The sequence below is a fragment of the Panthera leo genome, chromosome A3 (genome assembly GCF_018350215.1).
Source record: "Panthera leo isolate Ple1 chromosome A3, P.leo_Ple1_pat1.1, whole genome shotgun sequence".
NCBI classification, from domain to species: Eukaryota; Metazoa; Chordata; class Mammalia; order Carnivora; family Felidae; genus Panthera; species Panthera leo.
The window spans coordinates 12044955-12067910 of NC_056681.1; the positions used below are offsets into that span (position 1 = coordinate 12044955).

The window sequence follows — 22956 nt, forward strand, 5'->3', positions numbered from 1 at the left end:
TCTGAGCATGGGTGCACCTGTACGGGTCCGTGGCTCAGCTGACCTTGGTGAAGCTGCATAGAGAACCTGAAGTCTAGAAACTGACCGTAAGTTGAATAGTTCTTACTTGCCTCTTAGGATAATTATGAGGATTAAATGAGATAAAGAATTATGTAATGAAGTGCTCAGTGAATGCAACTTAACTATTTATTATGTAGCTGCACTTCCCTAGAGCCCTGGTTCTGGAAATGTCCTCAGACCCCCACACTGGTATCGCCTGTGAGGTGAGGTTGCTGCGAGTGCAAATTCATGGGCCCCACTCAGGCTCCAAGTAGCTCTGCAAGGTGGTGGGCAGGGAAAAGTTTGAGAACTGCCCCAGAGGAATCCTGCCCTTGGGATTCCAGAACAAAGAAAGGGAGAGAATTTAAAAGAGGGGCCAAGAACAGTGTCCTTTGCAGTGTAGGAGGTAACAGGCACCGAGAAGGTTGTGAAATTTAGGGAGAGGAAAGCAGTGATTTTTTGCAGTGCCCACGAACTAACAGCTGTACACACAAAGTTTAATTAATATTTGTTTCTATGTTATTGAAGACAGCTGGTTTAGTAGTATGTTGGGGATGGAAGGAAGATTTAGGACAGTTATATATAATCTGTATAATGTATATATTATAATAATAAAAGATACCATGAAACTACATTGGAAATTTATTACTGGATGGACTTTACATCTTCTGTTTAGGGATATTTCTGGACTGCCTACCTCCTGTGACTGGGCATTGTGCTGTCTACCTGCTGTAAAAAGAAAGTGGGATGTGACTCTTGCTTTCAGAGGCTTCACGGAATTACACTTTTTAAAGGATTTGAAGGGATCTTTTGCCGTAACTCCTCTGGCTATAGAGAATAAACACTCTGATCTCCTCTCTGCTGACGCCAGAAGTTAACGTGTGGTTGTCTTCCTGTCGGTGCAAGGCCTACATTGAAACTACCTAATTTCTCCCGAAAGCATTCTGAACATCGACTTTATTTTTAATTTGTTTATTATTTTCTGGCTCCGGATATACCTTCGGGATCATTGAAATCTTTTGCAGTGTTTTATGTCCCTGTTTAACACGGGCCACCTGGGGTTTTTCATGGAGAGCTGTGCCCGATGGTCCGTCCCCATCCCCACCCCCGTCACCAGTGCAAGCAGCAAACACAGTAGCCTGAAATACAATAAATTGACTTCTCCGCTTCATCCATTTAGCCCTTATTTACTGCCCATTGTGCGCAGGACACCGAGACGATAATGGTGAAGCAGTGTCAACAAAACACGACTCGTGCCCGAGGCCACGTGCATCGAGGCCAAGTGGCCCAGACGTAGCGGACCTGTCTGGGGCTTGGTGGGAGGGCAGCCACGTGTTCAGAGGGTCTCCAGCACGGGCCGGAGTTCAGATTTGCAAATGTGTGTCTTGAAACCTTACCATGTCTTGGAAACGGACGACTTGGTAGTTGAGATTGCACAGGGAATGCAGGCGCTGTGCTCGCGCGTACTCGTGACTCCCCAGTTTGACATCTCAGAGACACTTGCAGAAAACGCAAGTGGAGCTCACTCCCCAGAGATGACGATGATTGGACAGTCAATGCGAATGATCGTGTGTCACGATTATGTTTTTTGCTTTGGTTTGGTCTTATTGAGGGTCATTGACATACGTGTCTCGGGCGTGCCGCACCGTAGCTCAGTACTCGTGTGTAGTACGAAGGGAGTGCGTTTCCGTTGCACGCGGACCAAGCAGCCTGCTCGTTTCCCATTTGCTTTGGACTTCGGGGCTGGGGTGGGCGGGTAGTCAGACTGCTGGCAGTCTTTCACTGTCTTCTGTTTCTCTCCAAACCCCCCAGAGAAAAGTAGCTGGACCTTAGTACACCACTTTCAGAAGGTTGCCAAGACCAGACCTGGACCTAAGTGTTTGCAGTAGGCAGAGCGGTCAGTGGTTTCCTTTCATAGCCAGTGAGCGTTGAGAAGGTGAACTTAAAGCGAGATGAGATCTTCTTTAAATTAAGGGTTTTGTGATCATCACAGCGCTAGAATACCGATTGGCTATTTGAAGACCTGGTGGAATATAATTTTTGTAATTTATGTGTTTGGGTTTTTTTCCTCAAGCTGCTGAATATTGACAGAAATGCCCCCTTAGTCCTACTCAGCTACCCAAGGAATGTTGGTGTCTTAGGAACATAGAGCCCAGGATGAAAAATAGAGTTAAGGCATTTGGGGGTTTCAGAGCTGAAAAAAGTGGGTTGTTTTTTTTTTTAATGTTTATTTGTTTATTTGGGTTTTTTTTGTTTTTTTTGAGAGAGAGATAGAGAGCGAGCAGGGGAGGGACAGAGAGAGAGGGAGACAGAATCCCAAGGAGGCTCCGTGCTGTCAGCACAGAGCCTGATGTGGGGCCCAAACCCATGAACCATGAGATCATGACCTGAGCTGAAAGCAAGAGTTGGATGCTTAACCAACTGAGCCACCCAGGCGCCCCTGAAAAAACTTTTTTAAAGAAGGAAAGCAAGTGAGCCAAAGTATGTGTGTTTATTTTGTTTTGTTTTCATGATGGCTTTTGAATTCACCTCTTTTCCCCTTCTCTTCTGTTTTCTGCAGTGAACACCTACCTCTTCATGATGCAGGCTCAAGGCATTCTGATCCGGGACAACATGAGAACCATCGGAGCTCAGGTTTATGAGCAGGTGGTTCGGAGTGCTTATGCCAAGAGGAACAGCAGCGTGAATGACTCAGGTATATTTTTAGTCAAGAGATGGTCTGATTAGAATGTCTCCTCCCCAGAGAGGTAAATTTGGTTCGAATAATTATTTGTGATGAGAAAAAGTGCATTGTAAAAGAGAGAAGGTTTGGCTGAGCCTTCCCTTCTTCCTAAAAAAGAGGTTCTTGCAAAATGAATCCTTCTTCGTGTTGCCAACACTATACTCAAGGTGACTGGATGACTCCAGTTTTGCTCCTGATACTTTTCAGGGTTGGGGGGGTAAAGAATATCTTTTAAGACCCCTTTTTTCAGCCTCTAAGAGGGGACTAAAATTAAGCTTATGTTTAGGACACCAGCAAAACAGTTGTTTCTGGAAAGAATTTGATTTCAAAAAATGTTCCATACAGCCAACGAGGAAAAACAGAACTTGGTTGGACTTCCTCACACTTGCTTATTTTGTGGCTCAACGTTGTGGGGTTGGTTGGATCGTTGGTTGGTTGGTTGGTGGGTTGGTTTTGTCTCGTTAGTTGCACGTAGTGGTGGTCCACGGTATTTTCAAAGTAAATCTGGCCGTGGTTGCCAAACAGGAAGAGTTGCTCCAACTCTGTTCTTCCTGTTGGACTGTGCTTGAATTTCGCCAGCCCCATAGGACTTGCTTACCTCGTTGGTTATGAGTGCTTTAATTGAGACTTAACAGATTTCCATTTCATAATAATCACGTCATCTGGGACAGCCTCCGCAAATTAACAGCCACTTCTGGAAGAAATGTTCAATAGTTTGCCTGGTTTATCTTCCCTAGTCAGGTGTGGTTTTCATCCTGTGGTTTAATTCCAGCTACGTGGCTGAGTTTGGTAGTCAGAATCCTTCAGCTTTGCAGAAAGCTTTTGAGACTATTCAGCTAAAGATAGCAGTGATGGACGCAAGAGTGAACATTTCTGCCTTCTCAGTCTTTTGGAACTTTTACCTGTGGCTTTTATTATCTTACAAGCACTAATTATATAAAGAGGAAAAAAGAACACAGAGGTTAGATGGCTTGCCTAACATTATATGAAAAGAGCTTGTTCCTGAATCATGGTTTTGACTCTAACTATTTTTATAAAGGCTATACACAGCAAGTTCTTCACCTTTGAAAGCTGTCTTTTTGGTCTCTCTTTTTAACTCCTCCAAAAATTGAACATAGAAAGTATTTCCAGATGGTTAAATGGGACGGTCGTGAGGCGTCTCTTGTCTGGCCAGGGATGTATTTTATTTAAAAAATAGACACCCCCGAGATTTTATTTTGCTAAGCATTTATGATTTGCCTTTGTATTTCTTTAACTGAGACCCAATGTGCTTTCCTGTGGCTTTATTACCAATTTCACTCAAGCCTAGTGCAATATCATAAAATGAGTATAGTTGAAGAAATATTCTTGCCTCCAAATCAGCCTTCTCTAAGTTCTGAGATTGTCCAGAGCTCACTGTAGAATGTGAAGTTGCTTTGCAAACACTGCAAATGAAAATTCTGTGGTGCTTGGGATCTCGGGAGAAAGCATTGCCTCTCAAAGGGAAGTGAAATCCTTAAAAGAATTGACCACATCCTTGTTTATCATCAGTCTGGCCTGCTGGCCAACTTAGCAACAAAGGACTACAGTTAGCAAACCAAAGCTTTAATACTTCCTTTCTTCTTGTTTGCAAAGAGCAAGTGATTGGCTTTTCAGAGCCTTTCGGCCAAATTGTGGTTTCATTAAACAATTGGCCTGAGCCCTGAACCAGATCTGGAAGAGGAATCCATACAGTTTCTAAAGGCATGAGAGAAGGCTGAGCACACTTTCCTAATTCATCGTGTATGACATTAGATTTTGCAAATAATCTGCTCAAACATCGTCACCCTTGACTCAAGCATGGTCCTGTCAGGTGGACAGGATTTTATGTTACTTCCATTTTGCACAGGTAGCACAAATAATCTTAGAAGCGTTGGAGTGACTTGTTCAGGTGACTTTGCCCGAACCCTGCCCCAAACCTGCTTTTCGTTGTGTGATGAAACTAGGGAGTCCTTTGACTACTCATCAGCCTTCCCCCTGATGAATCAGTCAGGAAAAAAGGAACATTTGTGCTGTCATGACATTTATCCGGTCCAAGTCTCCATGCCTCTCCAAAGTTAGATGATACTGGGACGTCCATCTGGGCATTTGGTGAGTTAGTCTGTTCTCTCTCAGAAGTTAGAGGGCCACAGGCAGCTGCCCTTCCTACAAGCACAGGATCTCACTAATCACCCTGAAACTTGAAAACCAAGTGGTGCCCTCGGAAGACGTATCCAGGGACCCATTGTGATTTGACTTTGCGCGTGTTTATTTTCAAATTGTCATAGACCAAAATAATTCTTCCCAGCATCCCTCTGGTGGGAATAATCACCCATTTTGTGTCCATGGTGTCTGTTTCCCTTATAAATTGGAAGTCTTTAGCTGTCAGGGGCTGTGTTACTATGCGCTCGACACTTTGCTTGCACTGCCTCATGGACTCGTCATAGGAACTCAGTAAGGCGACTGCCGCGTTCCCACTTTAGGGATGAGAAGGTAAAATACAGGGCTCGGTGGGGCTGTGGGGTAGGGCTTGCCGACCTCCGGATGCCGGCAGCCTTCGCGGCCTCTCTGGTCTGGAAGCCCCAGCACGTTGCACACCGCCTAGCACCCAGAAGGCCCTCAGGAAGTGGTTTTTGGGTGTGTGAGTGAATAGATTTAACAAAACATTTTAAGTGTTGTAACCTAATTCTGAGATTACCATCTTAATTGGCTTCCATGTTCCTGGCACATCCTTGGGGAGTGAGTTTTAAAGAGGAAATATCATTTCATTGGAAAGGTATCCAGTGAAAACCCACCATTTTTATTCATTTCAAAGCAGTGCCAGGCAGAGAGGGCACTCTCGACCTGATCCTGCTGAGATAGTGGGTGACCGTCATTTCTGACCCGACCACTCCCACCACGGGCTTGACAAGGGTAGCAGGACGGAGGTGGCCCACGAGCTCCACTGCCCCACCCTGGACACAGTGCTGGGGCCCATGCCCATCTTCAAAGGCTTTCATTAGGCCAAGTGTAGCTAAAAAGCTTAGTGTGGCATTTAAATAATGCTGGCTTTATCCTTGAAAGCCAAAGTGGTGATTGTCCAATAAGAATGCACTTGTCAGGGGTGCCTGGGTGGCTCAGTCGGTTGAGCGTCCGACTTTGGCTCAGGTCATGATCTCACAGCTTGTGAGTTCGAGCCCCGCGTCAGGCTCTGTGCTGACAGCTCAGAGCCTGGAGCCTGCTTCGGATTCTGTGTCTCCCTCTCTCTCCGCCCCCACCCACTCGCATTCTGTCTCTGTCTCTCTCAAAAATGAATAAACATTAAAAAAAAAAAATTAAAAAAAAAAAGAATGCACTTGTCAGGATCAGGACTGTGAGCCAGGAGATACACCTGAAGTAACAATAACCTGGAGAGGAGGCTTCTCGGTGCCGTGTGTGTGTGTGACCTCAGGAATCCTGCAGAATTTACTGTGAGCAGTAGGGGAGATGCTCAAAGAACATTGACATCAGAATGGGTCATCTGGGTTCATCTCTTCTAGCCACTTAGGATTGTTTTTAAGTTTATTTATTACTTTTTTAGTGATCTCTATGCCCGATATGGGGGCTTAAACCCATGACTCTGAGATCAAGAGTCACACACTCCTCTGACTGAGTCAGCCAGGGCGTCCCCACCCACTTAGTTTTATAAATGAGGCGAGTGATTGGGTGACCGGGCCTTTCTCATCCTTAAATATGAGTTTGCAGGTGCCATTCTACTTGGTAACTTTTACCCAGAGGGAGATTTCTTGCCTCTGTACACACGTGTGTCCGCACATGCACACAGACCTTCCCACACTTACAGCCCCAACCCCTTTATAGTCACGTGCTCAGAAAAATGTTCTCTTGTCCACATCCTTGGAAACAGATCTGTTGCCATAGGCAAATAAAGTGAATAAAGTCATTGCCAGGGCACTGTGCAATAGATTCAGTGAGCTAGATATTCTTAACCTCTTTGTCTCTGGTTGTTGTTTTTCTTTATTTTTTAGGAAAAGAAAATTTTTTTAAGTTTGTTTGTTTTGAGAGAGAGAGTGCACGCGCTCATGCGAGCAGGGGAGGGGCAGAGAGAGAATGAGAGAGAGAATCGCAAGCAGGCTCCACACTGTCAGCATGGAGCCTGATGCAGGGCTCGAACTCATGAACCACGAGATAATGACCTGAGCTGAAATCAAGAGTCAGATGCTTAACCGACTAAGCCACCCAGGCGCCCCTCTTTCTGTCTGGTTTTTGGGTGCTCAGTCCATGGTCTTCCTTGTGTCTACTCCCCCAGCAGGTGCAAGGTCATCCTTAGGCCTGTTAACTCGTGAAAAATGCTAATTCTTTGTATTTTACAGATATTTGTTCTGATGACAGCTTGCTAGTATATACACATTTCCACATTTTTCAAGCAGAGAGGGGGAGTGTTTGGTCTTTTCTCAAATGGAAGGGGAAAGTGGTGGTTCTTCCTGGGATCTGTTGGTCAGCGTTTCCCAGTCCCAGCTCAACTGGCTTTGACAAGATAAGGGAGAGGGCAGACGTTTGCCCCTCCTAAACACTGGGGTAGCCGTGCCAACCTGAGTGCACACTGGAAACTCCCAGGGGTGGGGGCTTTAAAAAATACCAGTGCCTGCACCCCTCCCCCAGAGGTTCTTACTTCATCAGTCTGGGAAACAGCCTGTGTGTTATTAGGGTTTTTACAAGCTTCATAGACAATTCTAATGTGCAGATGTGGCTGCCGAAGCCCTGCTGGAAAGCAAAGTTGAGTAAGCAGGCCATCTGAATTTGTAGGTACGAAGGCTCTCTGCTGTTTTCCCGTTTTATAAATGCAAAAACAGTACCTTCTTTGCCTTTCTGTCTCCTTTGCTGGATGAATATGTCCTGATTTAAAACAGATTCGACTGAAAACACAAAGCCTCGGCCAGAGAAAGTCAGCCAGCTTGTTTTCCCGCCCAGCTGCTCCCTCCCTCATTCAGCAGAGAGGAAGAGGAAGGGGCTCCTGGCTGGCCCAGTCAGCACCATGCGACCCTTCATCTCGGGGTTGTGAGTTCCAGCCCCACGTTGGGTGTAGAGGTCACTTAAAAATAAAGTCTTCAAAAAGAGGAAGAGGAAGAAGCTGTCATTTGGAAGCTCCCGTTTCTGGGCAGCTGGAGAGGAGGACTGGGCACCCACGGTAATAACTACATAGTTTTACCAGGTCACGAGCAGCTAATTTCCTCTGCCTCTTCCACTTCTTTGAAAGGTTTCTACCGGTGAGAAAGCAAATTTTACTTAAATGTTTATGTAAAAAATTTAAAGTTAGAAATGAGGAAATGAAGGTTTTTGTGGGCCTTTTTTCCCCTCACGGTGTAGGGCAAGGTTACTTCTACTTAGGAGTTGTTTATTTGTGGGGGTTAAAAAAAATAGTTTATTAATATAGTAATCAGAAGGGAAAAAATGAATGATGTTGATTTGGTCTTGGTTGTTTCATGCTCGTTGCTACTAGGTTTATTAGTGTTTGAAGAGAGTAGAAGGGGCTTTATAGGATCATTAGGTTTAGAAAGTGTCTTGTCTCTTCTCCTACATCATGGTAAGTGTTATCTTTTTTCTTCTTCTTTCCTGTTTAGGCTGTAGTTCTAAAGCTTGGTTCTGTCATTGCCCAGAATTATTATTCTCTTCTGTGTGTGTGTTTTATTACTATTATTTGCTTATGAAAATGCTATTACATTGCCCCTGGGAATTTCTTCTCCTTCAGAGAGGCAAATGTAGTTACTGTGATGCTGTTTTGAAGAAGCTTCTCCCTCTGCACATGTACATATCACAAAATACACATTTTCTAGTACACATGAAAACTTCTCTTAAAGAGAATCGTTTATAGATTTAAACACACACACACACATATGTATATCTACATATATCTACATATATATACATGTAGGTATATGTAGATATATATACATGATTAAGAAGTAAAATCAGGATTATCCAGAGTAATGATTAGTATTGGAGGTGCTTGACAGAGCTTTTTGAAATGTTAATACTTTCAAAAAGGATCAGTTTAGGACAGGTGTACATGTATGAGCTGAGGACTTTTGAACTCATTTCTGTTGTAAATGTGATTTTGCCTTTAGGGTTCGTGCTGGCTTTGTTTTTGGCGATATGATGCAGGCTTGGTGTTTTTCAGGAAAGCTGCTAGTGAAAAGGACAGAAAGCATTTTGTTCTTTTCCTCCCCTATTAAGAAATTTAATTCTCTTCAAGTCAACGCTCACTGAGTTGTGTCCTGTGAGCGCTTATAGAGTACATAGCCCTGTGCCTGTATAAAAGGATTCCCTGTACTTAGTCACTGTTTGATTCTTGGAAACCATCTCACAGTGTTTTTAAAAAAAAATATGAGTTGAAGATTGTATAATTCTCAGGTACAAAAGTGAGTTTGAGTAGAAAGTTTTAATTTCGTAGAAGCTGCATGAATCCCCAAGGATCGGTAAGAGAGATTTTAATACTCTGAAAAAATAGTGCAGTGTAATGGAAAGATCACTAACCCAGAGTTACCCATGCACTGGCCAGGTCTCCTTGTACCAGTTGTGTAGACACGGTTTCTTTTTCTGTAAAAAAAAAATAAGAAGTTGGAGGGCCCCCTTCATACAGATCCCCAGGAAAGAGGCATCAACTCCACACTCTTAAAGCCTCACTAAAATGACAGTAAACAGTGTGTGTGTGTGTGTGTGTGTGTGTGTGTGTGTGTGTGTGTGTGTGTGTGTGTTGAATGGCATAAACCCTGAAGAATGAGGAGAACAAGAAGGGAGACCACAGCAAAAAATTTTGGAAGTTGGAAAGCAGACAGACCGGTGATAAAGGGCTCAAAAGACCCAAGAAAACTGACTGATAATGCGGCTGCAGGGAAAGCCGATAACGACCCCAAAATCCCCCAGAAGCTCAGGAATTAACAATATTAAGTACTTTTGCCGATAAGACTAAAAGTGGCAGCCTAGGTAAAGATAGATTGAAAGCTATTTAAAACGCAGTCAGAAACCCAGATTCTCCCCTATCCTGGCAAAGAACTAGACACTTGATAACCCTCAGAGGTGGTAAGACAGAGGCCCCTCAACTTGAGGGCACCTGGCTTGGCTTAGGTGCCCTATTCTCCTCCTCAGTCCCAGTGTGCCTGTGGCAGGGACTGCACCATTCTGCCAGGAGGTTAGCAGAGTCCTCTAGGGACACCTGGCTGGCTCAGTTGGTAAGTGCGTGCAACGCTTGATCTCAGGGTTGTGAGTTCGAGCCCCATGTTGGATATAGAGGTTGCTTTAAAAAAAATCTTTATAAAAGAATAGAGTTCTCTGGGGAATCTGATTGGACCAAGAAGAAAGCCCCTAAGGAACTGATGCTGGAGGCTTCCAAACCAGACTTCTTGCCACAACATTCTGCAACGCAGAAGCTCAGTCCAAGCCCTGCCAGGTAGCTGGTTAGTCCCCTCTGAAATACTAGCGGATAACCAAGGAAGACTGTGTTAGGAATCACAACGGACAAGCAGCAGCAAATCAGGAGAAAACAGGCCATGCTGGCAGAAGAAAACTCAGAACACCTATCACATATGTTCTCCAGGGTGTGGGGAAAGGGATTGCAAACATGAAAAGAAGTATATTGTAAGAAATGGACATTCAGAAGTAAAAAGGACTTGTTAAAATAAAAAATAGCAGGAATGATAATTAAAAAGAAGGGTTGGGTAAAACGAGGAAACCTTTTAGAAGGCAGAGCAGAAAAGTGGCAAGATGGTGAGTTAGAAGAGTTGAGAGGGACACCCGGGGGCTCAGTCGGTTAAGTGTCCAACTCCTGATTTCAGCTCAGGTCTTGATGTCACACGTCATGGGTTCAAGCCCTGCATCAGGCTCTGATCTGACAGGGCAGAGCCTGCTTGGAATTCCCTCTCTCCTTCTCTCTGTCCCTCCCCCACTCACACATGCTCTCTAAGTAAATAAATAAACATTAAAAGGCGGGGGGGGGGGGGGGGGGTGCGGGGAGTGTCTGGGTGGCTCAGTCTGTTAAGCATCTGACTTCAGCTCAGGTCACGACCTTGCGGTCCATGAGTTCGAGCCCCGTGTCGGGCTCTGGGTTGATGGCTCGGAGCCTGGAGCCTGCTTCCGATTCTGTGTCTCCCTCTCTCTGTGCCCCTCCCCCGTTCATGCTCTGTCTCTGTCTCTGTCTCAAAAATAAATAAACGTTAAAAAAAAATTAAAAAAAAAATACTATTCTTCCTGCCCCCAAATTCTAGAACAGGAGGACATGAATTTCTACACGGTAAAGGTCCACCAAATGGTCAACACAGCGGGTGACAATAGACCCCAAAATAGAAATGTAACATTTCCTGACCCCAGAGGAAGTTCATCACACTCTGGGAAAGCAATTCCCGGTCACCTTTACAGGGACCCAGAATGGGAATGGCTCCAGGTTCAGCAGGAGGCGTGGAGTCGAGCACCTGCCCGGTTCTCCGGGAGGATTGTGTCCAGCCCGGAATTCTGTAAGCCCGGCCCGCCTATGGATCAAGGGAGAGACACTAGAAACAGATGTACTTCCATTCCCCTGCTTAGGAAGCCAGAGGGAGATGTGTTCTAGCAAGAAAGAGGGAGAAATTGAGCCAAGGAAAAGTGAGGTTCCACACCTGCTGAGAGGGGAGGGGAGACCCCAGGACAGCATCTGCACAGCGGGCACAGCGGGGAGCCAGTCCAGACTGGTCGGAAGGCGCAGGACCTCTTTGGGATGACAGAGTTGAGGGAAGATGTGAGGCTTGTGAATGTCTTAAGTGGGAATGTGGTGGCAAAGGGCACAGTGTCGGCTTAGTTGTGACACCACATGAAACTAAGCAAACGGGCACCTGGTGGCTCGGTTGGTTGGGTGTCCGACTCTGGCTCAGGTCATGATCTCACGGTTCATGAGTTCGAGCCCCACACTGGCCTCCGTGCTGACAGTGCCTTTGTGAGTTCGAGCCCCAAGTCCAGCTCTGTGCTGACAGTGCGGAGCCTGCTTGGGATTCTCTCTCTCTCTCTCTCTCTCTCTCTCTCTCTCTCTGCCCCTCCCCCACTCACTTGCTCTCTCTGTCCCTCTCTCGAAATAAATAAACTTAAAAAAAAAAAAAAACAATAACTAAGCAAACAGAAACAGTCGCTCCAGGAAAAAATTATGCAGGAAAAGAAAAGGAATCCTAACCTTCCACATTTCTTAGCTACAAATAGTATCTGAGGAATAAATCCTTCCGTGTACATACTAAGGATTTTGTGAACCACAGTGATCATATATGTTGGGGGATGGGAGGGTGAAAGAGTGTGTGTGTCGTGGGGGCAGGGAGGGAAGAGAGCAAAACCCACGGACCTAAAACAGAAGCTCCTGGAACAGCTGTCCGTGGAAGTAGTTGTCTGAAAGAAGTGAAAATAATTCCTGTAGAGAATAAGACATGGGAGGGGGACACTGTTTCATTTCTTTCTTTTTTTTTTTTTTTTTTAAATTATGTTCTAGAATTCTTTGCACACTGAGGTGCATATAAAACTGTAGTAACAATAAGAATAGAAACACCGGTTAGCGTAAGATCGTCTGTTAACCTGTTTATTGATGTGTTCGCATTTTTAGCTGCGGTAAACAGCTAGCCCAGAGTCCCAATTCTGCAAAACAAAAAAATGCTGTCTAAGAAAAATACTTCTCTGGTAGGCCTCTGAGAATTGCAGAATTGAGGACATGTGCCTTTTTTTCTTACCTCTCTAGATTATCCTCTTGACTTGAACCACAGCGAAACCTTCCTACAAACCACAACGTTTCTTCCTGAAGACTTCACCTACTTTGCAAACCATACCTGCCCTGAGAGGCTCCCTTCCATGAGTGAGTAGAGCCGCCCTGACTTTGCAGACTGACGGGTCTTTTTATCTGATTAAAATAAGAGTGAGAGGTTTTTTTTTTTCCCTAATGTTTTATTTTTGAGAGAGTGCAAGTGGGGGAGGGGCAGAGAGAGGGGGCTGCAGAGGATTGGACGATGTGGGGCTTGAACTCACGAACCGAGAGATCATGACCTGAGCAGAAGATGAATGTCTTGAGTTTGGGCATGATCACTCGGGATCACCGATCGGTGGTGGGGCCGTGCGTGGGTGCTCGCCTCGGGAGCCCTCAGAGAGGCTTCAAGCACAGCCACTTTCCTCCTTCCTCTTTGAGACGTTCAGCTGCCATTCACTCAGTCTCAATTTCTTTCCACTCCATTGGCAGAGCCAAAGCTCTAAAGTCTTAACTTCTTGACTTACTGCTTTGCCCAGTAATAGTGATGAAGTGAAATACAGGGGGTTGCAAAGCAGAGGAAGGGCCTCCCAGCACTGTGAAAGATGGCAGTCAGCTGAAAAAGCATTGAACCTCCCTAGAGAGTGAAACCCTGGACATGGGGGGGGAGGCTTCTGTCATTTTCTGGCCTCTTAATTCTTTTTCTTCCCCCCCACCCCTTTCTGTGTTCAGAGGGCCCAATAGACATAAACATGAGTGAAATCGCAATGGACGACATCCATGAAATCTTCTCCAAAGACCCAGCCATCAAGCTCGGAGGTCACTGGAAGCCTTCGGATTGCATGCCTCGATGGAAGGTAGGCTGTGAAGTCAGACCAGATGCCAGGAGGCCCACCTGGACTTGGCCATCATCCCAGGTCGCCGTGGGATTCACGGACCGTGATAATCTGTGCTTTGCACCCTACTGCCCGATGCAAAGTATCTGCAGTTCATGGAAACACTTTGGAGGCGTGGGTTTCCCTAAGGACAGGCTGCAGCCCCGGAAGTGTGTGTCGTCCGCATGGCTGAGCGGGACCCTTTGGTCTTCTTTATAGGCGTCTTGGCTAAGCAAGGAGGAGGGTTGGTAGGTCTCTTGGGCCATGTTAGCAAAAGCCATCTTCACAAATCCGGGGCTGCATGTGCCTCATTCGGTGTTGTTACTCTGAGCTTAGTGCGACCAAGAGCGGAGTTCTCCAGCCTGACACTGAGAATTTCTGGTTGTTTTTCTGCATGACTGTAGTTAGGAGGCATCAGCGTGTGGATCTGGCTCGTGACACCGGCCTAAGTCCAGTGTTTCAACAAGTATTTATTCAAGTGCTGTTTCTGTGCCGGTCCTGCAAGGAACAAGGCAGATCTGGAATAGACGGGCATCTCCAGCCCATCACTGGGCGTGTGACCAGCACTAAGAGATGAGATAGATATGTGTATATCTATCTCAGAGTGCACTGCACGCTCTAAGGGGAAGTACTGTTTTGTGGAGCGTGTTTTAGTTGTACGCCTCTGTGTCCATGGACGTGTTTGTGGGACCGGTCTTGGTGGAGGATGAACGTCTTCCTCTGGGTTGTGGCCTAGAAAGAACTCACTCAGCAGGTGCACTATGTACACAGCGTGGTGTGTGTGAGGACAAAGTCCCCTTACTTCCGAGGGTCCACCTGCCAACACAGCTGCTCCCTCAGCAGAGGCTGCGGACAAGGCAGCCTTCCAGAATAGCCCAAGAGCCGGTCCCCCGATTCCGCAGCAGCCTCGTGCCACAAAGCAGAAGTCGGGGGGACTCACGGGGCGGCTTCTCTCGCTGTGACCCTCTCCAGGTGGCGATCCTCATCCCTTTCCGGAACCGCCACGAGCACCTCCCAGTCCTGCTCAGACACCTGATTCCCATGCTCCAGCGCCAGCGTCTGCGGTTTGCGTTTTATGTGGTTGAACAGGCGAGTGGCCCTTCCTTCCCTCTTCTCTCTGTTCCGAGGCGGCAGTTTAGAGTCCACCTTTGGAGTGCAGAGCCAGCGAAACGGAAATCTGACGATCGAGCCACCCAGAGGTGAAAGGGAGAGCAGAGAGAGCAGTTTGGGTTTGAGGTGTCACTCGAGACGGGCAGACCCGAGTCCAGGGTGGAACTTTGTGTGCCCTTCAACAGAGGCTCCTTGTGTGGGGGTGGAGTCAGAGCTGCCTTGGGTGGTGTCTTCAGTCTCCAGACCCAGGAAATTCCCCTTAAGATAAGGATAAGGAGCCGTGAGTAGAAGTGGCTGTATTGTTCTTTCCTCCCTTTACGGGACTTCCAAATGCTGTTATGGGTCGAATGTCTGCCTTTAGGACAGTCTTGGGAGAGAGTCATCACCCCTCTCATTTCTAAGGAAATCGGGGCGAGATGTCAAGTGGCTTGTGAGGCAGTGATGAGCGTGCTGGCCCAGCCCCCAGGGGTCCCTCCCCGTCGGGTTCAGTAAGCGCTCCTTTAGGCAGGGCTGGGACAGCAAAGAGTTTGCTCCGGGAGCAAAAGAAAAATAAAGTTCTGCTTCTTTTAGGTCGGCACCCAGCCTTTTAATCGAGCCATGCTTTTCAACGTCGGTTTTCAAGAAGCAATGAAGGATCTGGACTGGGACTGTCTTATTTTTCATGATGTGGATCATATACCAGAAAGCGATCGGAACTACTATGGATGCGGGCAGATGCCGAGACACTTCGCAACCAAGTTGGACAAGTATATGTACCTGTGAGTATCACGTCCCCTGGAAGAGGTCAAATCTGAAAGGATGCTGAGAGATGCAAAGGTGGCCAAACCCACTTAGCTCCACCCAGCATGCATCGGCTGGCGAAGGGATAAACAAAATGGAGCACAGCCACGGCATGGCACGCTATTCGGCAGCAAACAGGAAGGGAGTCCTGACACGCCGGCAGGTGGATGAACCCTGAAAGCATTGGTGCGAGGCAGGAGCTACTTACCAGAGGCCATGTGTTGGCCTGATTGTATTTCCATGACTTGCCCAGAATTCGGCAAAGCCGCAGACACAGAAAGGACAGTGATGGTTAGGGTTGAGGGGAGGAGGGGGAACGGAGAGTGGCCACTGATGGGTACAAGGCTTCTTTTTTGGGGTGATGAAAGGTGTTAGAATGGAGTGGGGTCGTGGTGGCACGACTCCGTGAATGTCCCAAAACGACGAAGTTGTGTACTTTAAATGCGTGAATTATATGGAACGCCAGTTATGTGTCAATAAAGCTGTTATGAAAAAACAATTAGAGAAGGATGCAGTTAGCTACGGAGGGCGACGTGCCTCAGCACAAGGAAACGGTTGCAGATGGGTCAGGACAGCAGTGCGGAGAGCGCTGTTTCACGTTGTGTGGTTCTCCGGTGAGGTGGCGGCCTGTCCTGGGGACAAACCACCCTTGGACGCACAGATGACTGAAGCTGTACGTCTCCTTCCAGGCTTCCTTACACCGAGTTCTTTGGTGGAGTCAGCGGCTTAACGGTGGAACAGTTCCGGAAGATCAATGGCTTCCCAAACGCTTTCTGGGGTTGGGGTGGAGAAGATGATGACTTATGGAACAGGTACCCCCTTTTCCAGTTTCCGGTGCCTTCTAGAAACACTGCCTTAGGCTCCCCCAGACAGGCGCCACGCAGGAGGGATAGGGTGCAAGCCACGGAGGTAATGTGAAGTGTTCTAGCAGCCACGTTTAAAAAGGTTAAAAAAGAAAAAGACGGGAAATTAATTTCACTATTTTATTAATAAAACATGTTAACAGTGTATTTATCGTAATATATCAGAAATAATATCCTTCCAACATATAATCAGTATAAGATGTTGACAAGACCCTTCACATTCATCTTTTTTCCCCCGTCTAGCTTTGAAATCTGGTATTTGTTTTACACTCCTGGCACATTTCACTGAAACCTCCCCAAACCAGAGGTCACATATTAGTGATGTGTACACATATTTATCCGTACCATCAGGTCAGGCTTGCGTTGTACAAGTTTGGGTGAACGGTGCTGTATTTGAGTACGTCAACTAGTCTTTTTACACAGTAAGTGAATAGTAACCTAGTAAGGAACAAAGAAGCAAAAGAATTTCTACCTTGTATCTGTTTACTTTCTAAATTGGCTTTAAAAAAGAAAGCTACGTGTTGCTTTTTAATTACAGAGCAATACTTGCCCGTAAAAATTCACATAATACAAAGGTGCATAAACCAGAGCGTAATTGTTAATCCCCCACCGCTATCCTATTTCATTCCTAGGAAGTAGCGATTTCGAACAGGCTGTTTCTTTCCCCACTTTTTTCTGTTCCTACGTAAATAACCCAGGCCCATGCCTTCTTCAACCACGTTAATACAGAGAGAGCCACTTCCTTAATTTTAGCAACGGCATGGTATGCCTTTACGTGGATACACGAGAATTTATTTTAATCCTCTCCCGTCGATGAACATTGTTGTTCGCAGTTTTGAATATCCTTGTTCACGTGTGCAGATATTTCTGTAGCTTAAATTCCTTCTTGTGGGACGGCAGAGTCAAGTAAGTTGCTCTTTTGAATGTGGATAGTAATCGCCAGGATTTTCTTCCAGAAGAGATTGCAGAAAGAGTCCAAGCCATGGTGCATCACCGTTCCATCACGGCCAACATTGGCTATAAACAACCTTTTACATTTCGCCACATTTCGGCCCTTCAGCAGCCGCGTGTGGCCCGGGGCTGCTGTACCGGACAGAGGAGCTCCAGAGAATTCTTTCTCAGTCTGAGAGATAAAAATGGCATCTCATCCTTTTAATTAATTCGGGTTTCTTAGGAACCCGGTGAGGATGAACAGCTTTGCCACAAACCTACTGGTTGACTGGTCCTTGAGTCCAGTCAAACTCCAATTCAGGACATCTGTCAGTTCTCCGCTGGCACTGTCCCCAGGTCAGCAGGAACCCCCTTGGGTGCAGGATCTGGGGCTGGTTCCCCCCAGTGTGCTGCACAATTCCAGGCACACAGTAGGCATCCTGTATGTATTTATCAACTCAGAGTAAGAACACACTTTCCTGTATCAAAAGGAGAGTGTAATTTGGAGTCAAGAGGAGGATGTTGAAATAATATTCTCCCGCAGTGTTGACATATGAAGACAACCGTAAATTTTGCACAGCTCTCCAAAGTCTGCCTCCATGCTTTCATAGTTTCTTACAGTCCCGTCAGGTTTCCAGTAAACCCAGCTTGCAAAATCCTATCTTTTTCATAGTAAGGATAAATAACCGAATACCTCCTTAAATGCTGCTGTCCCCATAGTGTTGTGAAGTTTTACATCTAGATCAGAGGATGTCCTGCAAATGAGTTGACCTCCGTGGCGACGGGGGAGTTGGGCAGAGTAATTAAGTTCACAACCAGGAAAGCACAGTGCAACTCTGACTTTCCTGACTTGCGTTATAGCAGGTGGTGGAAAGGAAAAGTGTTTTGTCCACCAGTGAGAAAAATATTTTTGATAGGATCCGAACAAGCCGGCCGAGAGGGCGTGTGCACTCACCCCCTGGGGGACGCTCACCGATGTACCTGTCCCTGGGGACCTGGCAGCACACCTCACTCTCGAGAATTTTAAATTTCTTTTCTTTCTCAAAACTTTTTTTGTATTGTAGACCTCTTGTCTGCAACCATGCACTTGCCCAGAGGGTAGGCAATTGAATATTTAGGTGCAGAAGTTCTGTTGTTCACCTTGGGGTTTCTCAGCCTCGGCACAGATGTGGACACCTGCACTGCTAGATCATTTGGTCTAAAAGCCCATTCTCTTTGTCTCGGACAGAGTACAGAACGCAGGCTACTCCGTGAGCCGGCCAGAAGGCGACACCGGGAAATACAAATCTATTCCTCATCACCATCGAGGAGAAGTCCAGTTTCTTGGAAGGTTGGTGCAATGTGTTTATCCTTCTCACAAATACCCTCTGTACTTTGCATTTGCAGATGTCCCAGAGCATGTGGCAACCCTTTGTCTTCCTCCCCACCTCCTCTCTAAGGTCCGGTTCTGGTGGCTGTTGAATAGTTCCTGGAGAGATGTTCATTTACCCGTGAGGCAGGCGCTTGTGTGAAATCAGATTATCGGTGCAAAACTTGATCATAGATCTTTTAAGGAAATCGGTCACTTGGCAACTTAAGCTTCATGGTCTCTTCTGTAGTCTTCAGGGAGTTGGAGAAAAATCCACTCCCGTTAAAGGTCTCTGTGTAACCTACACCCACACCACAGAGCAGACTGGCGCCCTTCCTGCGAGCTCCGGTTCCGGAAGCGTGGCCCCTGAAATTCCGTTTGTACTTGCTTTGTTATCACCTTTGCTTCTGATAAGAAGCTTCCATACTGGACTGATTGGGGCATATAGATGGAGGGACATCTCTGCCTTTCCAGGAGTAGCTTTTTGTCTCGTTAACTGGGAGGAGGCCTGTTCTCTGGACCATCAGTTCTCGCTGCATGCATTCTGTTGTCATGGGAGCAGAAAGGCACCGAATGCCGACCCTGACCTTCTCATCTGATGGATTTTTAGTATCTTACCTGCCACTCCCCTGCCCCCTGCCCTCTGCCCTCTGCCCTTACCTTCGGCAAGTCATTTAACATCATGAGCCCTGGCTTCTTCATTTGCTACGGGGCAGGTACGTTAACTGAAATGATGTCATAAGGAAAGCACCTGGCGTGAAGTAGGAGGTGTTTCCCGTAATAGCATCTGGCCTGGAGCAGCTGCACGGGTGGGCCAGTCACCCGCCAGGGGACGCTGCCCTGGGTTGTGTCCCCTCCCGTGTCTGCCCCGCCCCATCCCCTGCCAGGAGGAGGTTAGCCGCTCGCTCAGAGCCACCCCTCTGTTCTCTGCTTCAACAGGTATGCTCTGCTGAGGAAGTCCAAAGAACGGCAAGGGCTGGACGGCCTCAACAACTTGAACTACTTTGCAAACATCACATACGACGCCTTGTATAAAAACATTACTGTCAACTTGACGCCCGAGCTGGCTCAGGTGAGCGAGTACTGAGAGGAGGAGAGGATGTATGTGCTTTACCCCGCCGCCACCCAGAAGGCAGCCTGGTGTGAGGTCTGGGGGCTCCACACAGGAAGAGAGTAGAAATACAGTGTCTGATGAAGGATCACAGGGTTCGAGGGGGAAAAAAAATGTGAACAGTGTCCACGCACAAAACGCCTTCACTGTGGCTTGGGAACTCCCTTCATGAGGACTGGCTTTCTATTTTCACAAGACGACGTCTGTCCTGCTGCTCTGCTCCCCCGGTCTCCTGCCCCAGCGTCCCGTCTCAGCCAGGATCTCTCCACCCGGAACTGAGATCCGCCGCGGTCCCACCGCCGAGCCCGTTCCTACGAATGGCCTTTGGAGCAAAGAGGCAGCCCCACCCCAGGGCAGCGCAAATGAAACTCCACACACCATCCTTCTCCATCTCTGGTGTTCTCTTCGGCTTCATTTTTTTAAAAGGAAAAAAATAGATACGTAAATTACCTGCTTTGGGTGGGGATTGAGGGTGGGGGGGAGGGCTTGGGGAAGATAAATAGACCTATAACAATCACTTCTTGAAGAAGTATAATTGTAAATAAGCCATGTAAAATGCCTTTTTTAAATTTAATTTTATAGCTGGCTCCAATTCGAACCGAGGATTTCTACATTAGCTCACTTATTTGGTTGGCAAATGCAGGAACTCCGTTAAAAACGCAGGGGAAGTGGAAGAATGTCCCCTCCCAAATTGCTGTCACTTTGGAAGGGAGAGGATGCAGGGCATGTCACCTACAGAACGAGCCGGTCCAGTCTGTCACTGGTAGCTAACTCCTGCCCCCTCCCATCCTCCTCTTCCGAAAGTCTTTGCTCTTGACTTCTGCTGTGGACGCGCTCTCCCGAGTTGGGCACGCACGCCCTCATCCAGCCGCCTGCTGAACAGGAGCCCTCGGGGGCCCCCCTGTGCACACGCCCCTGGATTTCTGGACTCTAGTGTTTATCCTTTCATCACTGAGAGAGGTGGGGATGGGGTGGGGTGGATGGGTTTTCTGCCTCTTTTCTCCTCTTTTTTTTTTTCTTTGTTTTTGTTTTTTTGTTTTTGCTCTTGTGGAACTTGGCCACAATTCCTGAAATCTGTGCCTAAATTACTAACTAGCTTCAGTGATTCCTCTGAATATTTCCCTGTTTGGGTTTCTGGAAAGATTGTTTGTCAACATTATGAACTAGTACATAGAAATAATGAGCGATGGAATGAAGAATTCAGCTGGGGAGCAGGTGACACTTGGGTGCCGTGGGTTAGCTAGGGTCCTGGTTAGCCCCGATCAGAGCTTTGCAAAGCAGACTAATAAAGCTCCAGGATGCAAGGACCCAAGCCCATGCGCTGTGTTCACACCCCATGCACTTCTTGAAGTTAGATTCCAAATTGCCCTCGAAGTTGTGCCTCTCTGTTTTTCCCTGAGCCAAATCCCTCAAGTTAGAGTTCCTGTTGGCTTCTGCAGGACGCCGACAAATGCCAGTCTTTTTCCTCTCCTTTTCCATAAAACATATTTATATATCGTGATTAGGAGTACTTCCTGAAAAGTACTTCATATTTTTTTTAATTGCCTTGTTTGCCTTCAACTTCCTTAATTTTCATGGTTTACATGAATGTGTGTGTAGGGGGTATATTTGTGTATTCGCGTGCGGGTTGGGGGTTTTCTCCGTTGCATGTGTTGGTTCCATGGACTTATGACCCCCACAAGCTGTGGGAGTGATTGGCCGGGCCTTGTTTTTTGTTCTTGCTTTTTTGTTCTTTTGAAGAATAGAATGGTATATATAGAAAATAGCATTACAAAGCTCTTATCAGCTCATATGAGAAGGCAGGTTGTTGCCCTTGAAAATGCTGGTAAGTTGTATCCTAGGTTTTAAAAGAATGTTGAGCATCTCATGCTTTGAAAGACCTTCACGGGGGAACATCACACCCAGGAGCTCACTTGGTTTTCCTTTTTGAAGTCTGGTGCATAGAGCAATAAAGATTTCTCCGCCCTCCCCTCCCCCAGGCCTGTGTGCTGGCCTTGACGCTTCTGGTCCTTCTCCTGTCCTCCTTCGTCACTGAAGGCCGTGAGCCGCTTTCAGTGGGACACAACTATATGATGTCATTTGGAAGAATTTGCTGGGATACACCGATCCTTGGTTAAGGACGATGTGTGTGTACCCAGCAGTGTCGTAAAATGGTCTCGTTCGAAGCTTTTCATGAACGTCTTTGCCACCGAGAACAAAATGTTGGCAAGAGGTGAAACACCTGATTTTAAAAAGAAAATGCTGATTTGAGGACAAGAGGAAAGGTCTCTTTTCACTGCTTGAAGTAAGGTCACTGAAACTGTCTTTGCGATCACATGTGAGTTTGTTCTCTTAGTGTGAAATCGCTTTGCCCGTGTGCCGCTGAGTCATTTACCCACCAAGTTGGGAGTGTTGTGCGGAAATATAAAAGGCAAAATATACAACCAGGCCCGTGAGCTGTTAATGGTGTAAGAGTCTCATGTTAAAAAAAAAAAAGAAAAAAAAGAAAAAGAACAATAAGAACCAAATGTGACCTTGTGAGTATTTTGGCAGCTGAAATTCTTTAAGGCTACTGACGGGCGACCCCTTAAATCAGTCTCGTCTTTGATTGCTGCGTGCAGGGAAAGGTTTCTCGTTTCACGCGGTTTTTCTGGGGGGAGGAGTTATTGCAAAAATATTTCTTTTGACATTACAGGGACTGTTTTGTTGCAGCTCCTTTGCCACAGACATTAATAGCTGAGCAGCAGCCACATGTACTGATCGTATCCACTCACCATTGACGATGGCATTGAACGTAGCTAGCTAGCACCCTTCCATCACTACATTTTTTTTTTTTTTTTTGAGCTTGCTCTTATGTTTTAAGAGGTGCCAGGGGTACATTTTTGCACTGAAATCTAAAGATGTTTTAAAAACACTTTTCACAGAAATAGTCCTTTGTCATTACATTATTTACTCATGTGTTTGTACATTTTTGTATGTTAATTTATGAATGATTTTTTCAGTAAAAAATACATATTCAAGAACCAAACCTTGGTGGTCATCTGTCTTTACCTAGAACCGTTTGGCTCCTCGGGGGCTTTTCTTCTCCTTTTCTCATGGGAGCTCAGCTCCTGTGTGCTCCTTCAAGCAGCTTGACTTCCACACGCTGCTCCGCCGGCCTCGGGGTACTCCCGAGAGAAAACCTGCCCACCCGACCCCCGAGACCAGACCAGTGAGTGAGAAACTCAGCCGTTGGAGCAAAAGCGCCGAACCCCACTGTGCTGCCCAGGCATCCTCCCACAATGTCTTTCCAGAATTGGCCCAGGTGATGCCCATCGAGTCGAGCAAGACACCTGGGCACGGAGAGGATGAAAGTTGATGGAGTCCAGATCGAAGGTCCTCTGGGGCCAGTCCACAGTTTGCTGCCTGCCTGGTTCCGCTTGGAGATTGTAATCATAGCTTCTATTCGTTGAGTGTTTACCACTCACTGATCTTTATGGAGTAT

At 46.7% G+C, this 22956-nt stretch overlaps 1 protein-coding gene across 9 annotated transcripts in view; it reads left to right on the forward strand.

The window, feature by feature from the left end:
• Window positions 1–21983, forward strand: part of B4GALT5 (beta-1,4-galactosyltransferase 5) — a 76280-nt gene extending 54297 nt beyond the window's left edge. For 6 of the 9 annotated variants that reach the window (XM_042930702.1, XM_042930703.1, XM_042930705.1 and 3 more), the window contains 8 exons: window positions 2600–2734; window positions 12477–12590; window positions 13209–13333; window positions 14324–14440; window positions 15032–15219; window positions 15931–16053; window positions 18263–18364; window positions 19322–21983. In XM_042930702.1, the coding sequence (XP_042786636.1) occupies window positions 2600–2734; window positions 12477–12590; window positions 13209–13333; window positions 14324–14440; window positions 15032–15219; window positions 15931–16053; window positions 18263–18364; window positions 19322–19469 (1052 nt within the window). In that variant the 3' untranslated portion in view covers window positions 19470–21983. Of the gene's footprint in view, window positions 1–1851; window positions 1976–2599; window positions 2735–12476; window positions 12591–13208; window positions 13334–14323; window positions 14441–15031; window positions 15220–15930; window positions 16054–18262; window positions 18365–19321 lie in introns of those variants that run through there. The other 3 variants (XM_042930711.1, XM_042930708.1, XM_042930707.1) reach the window with 3 other exon arrangements.
• Window positions 21984–22956: the final 973 nt, after the last annotated feature.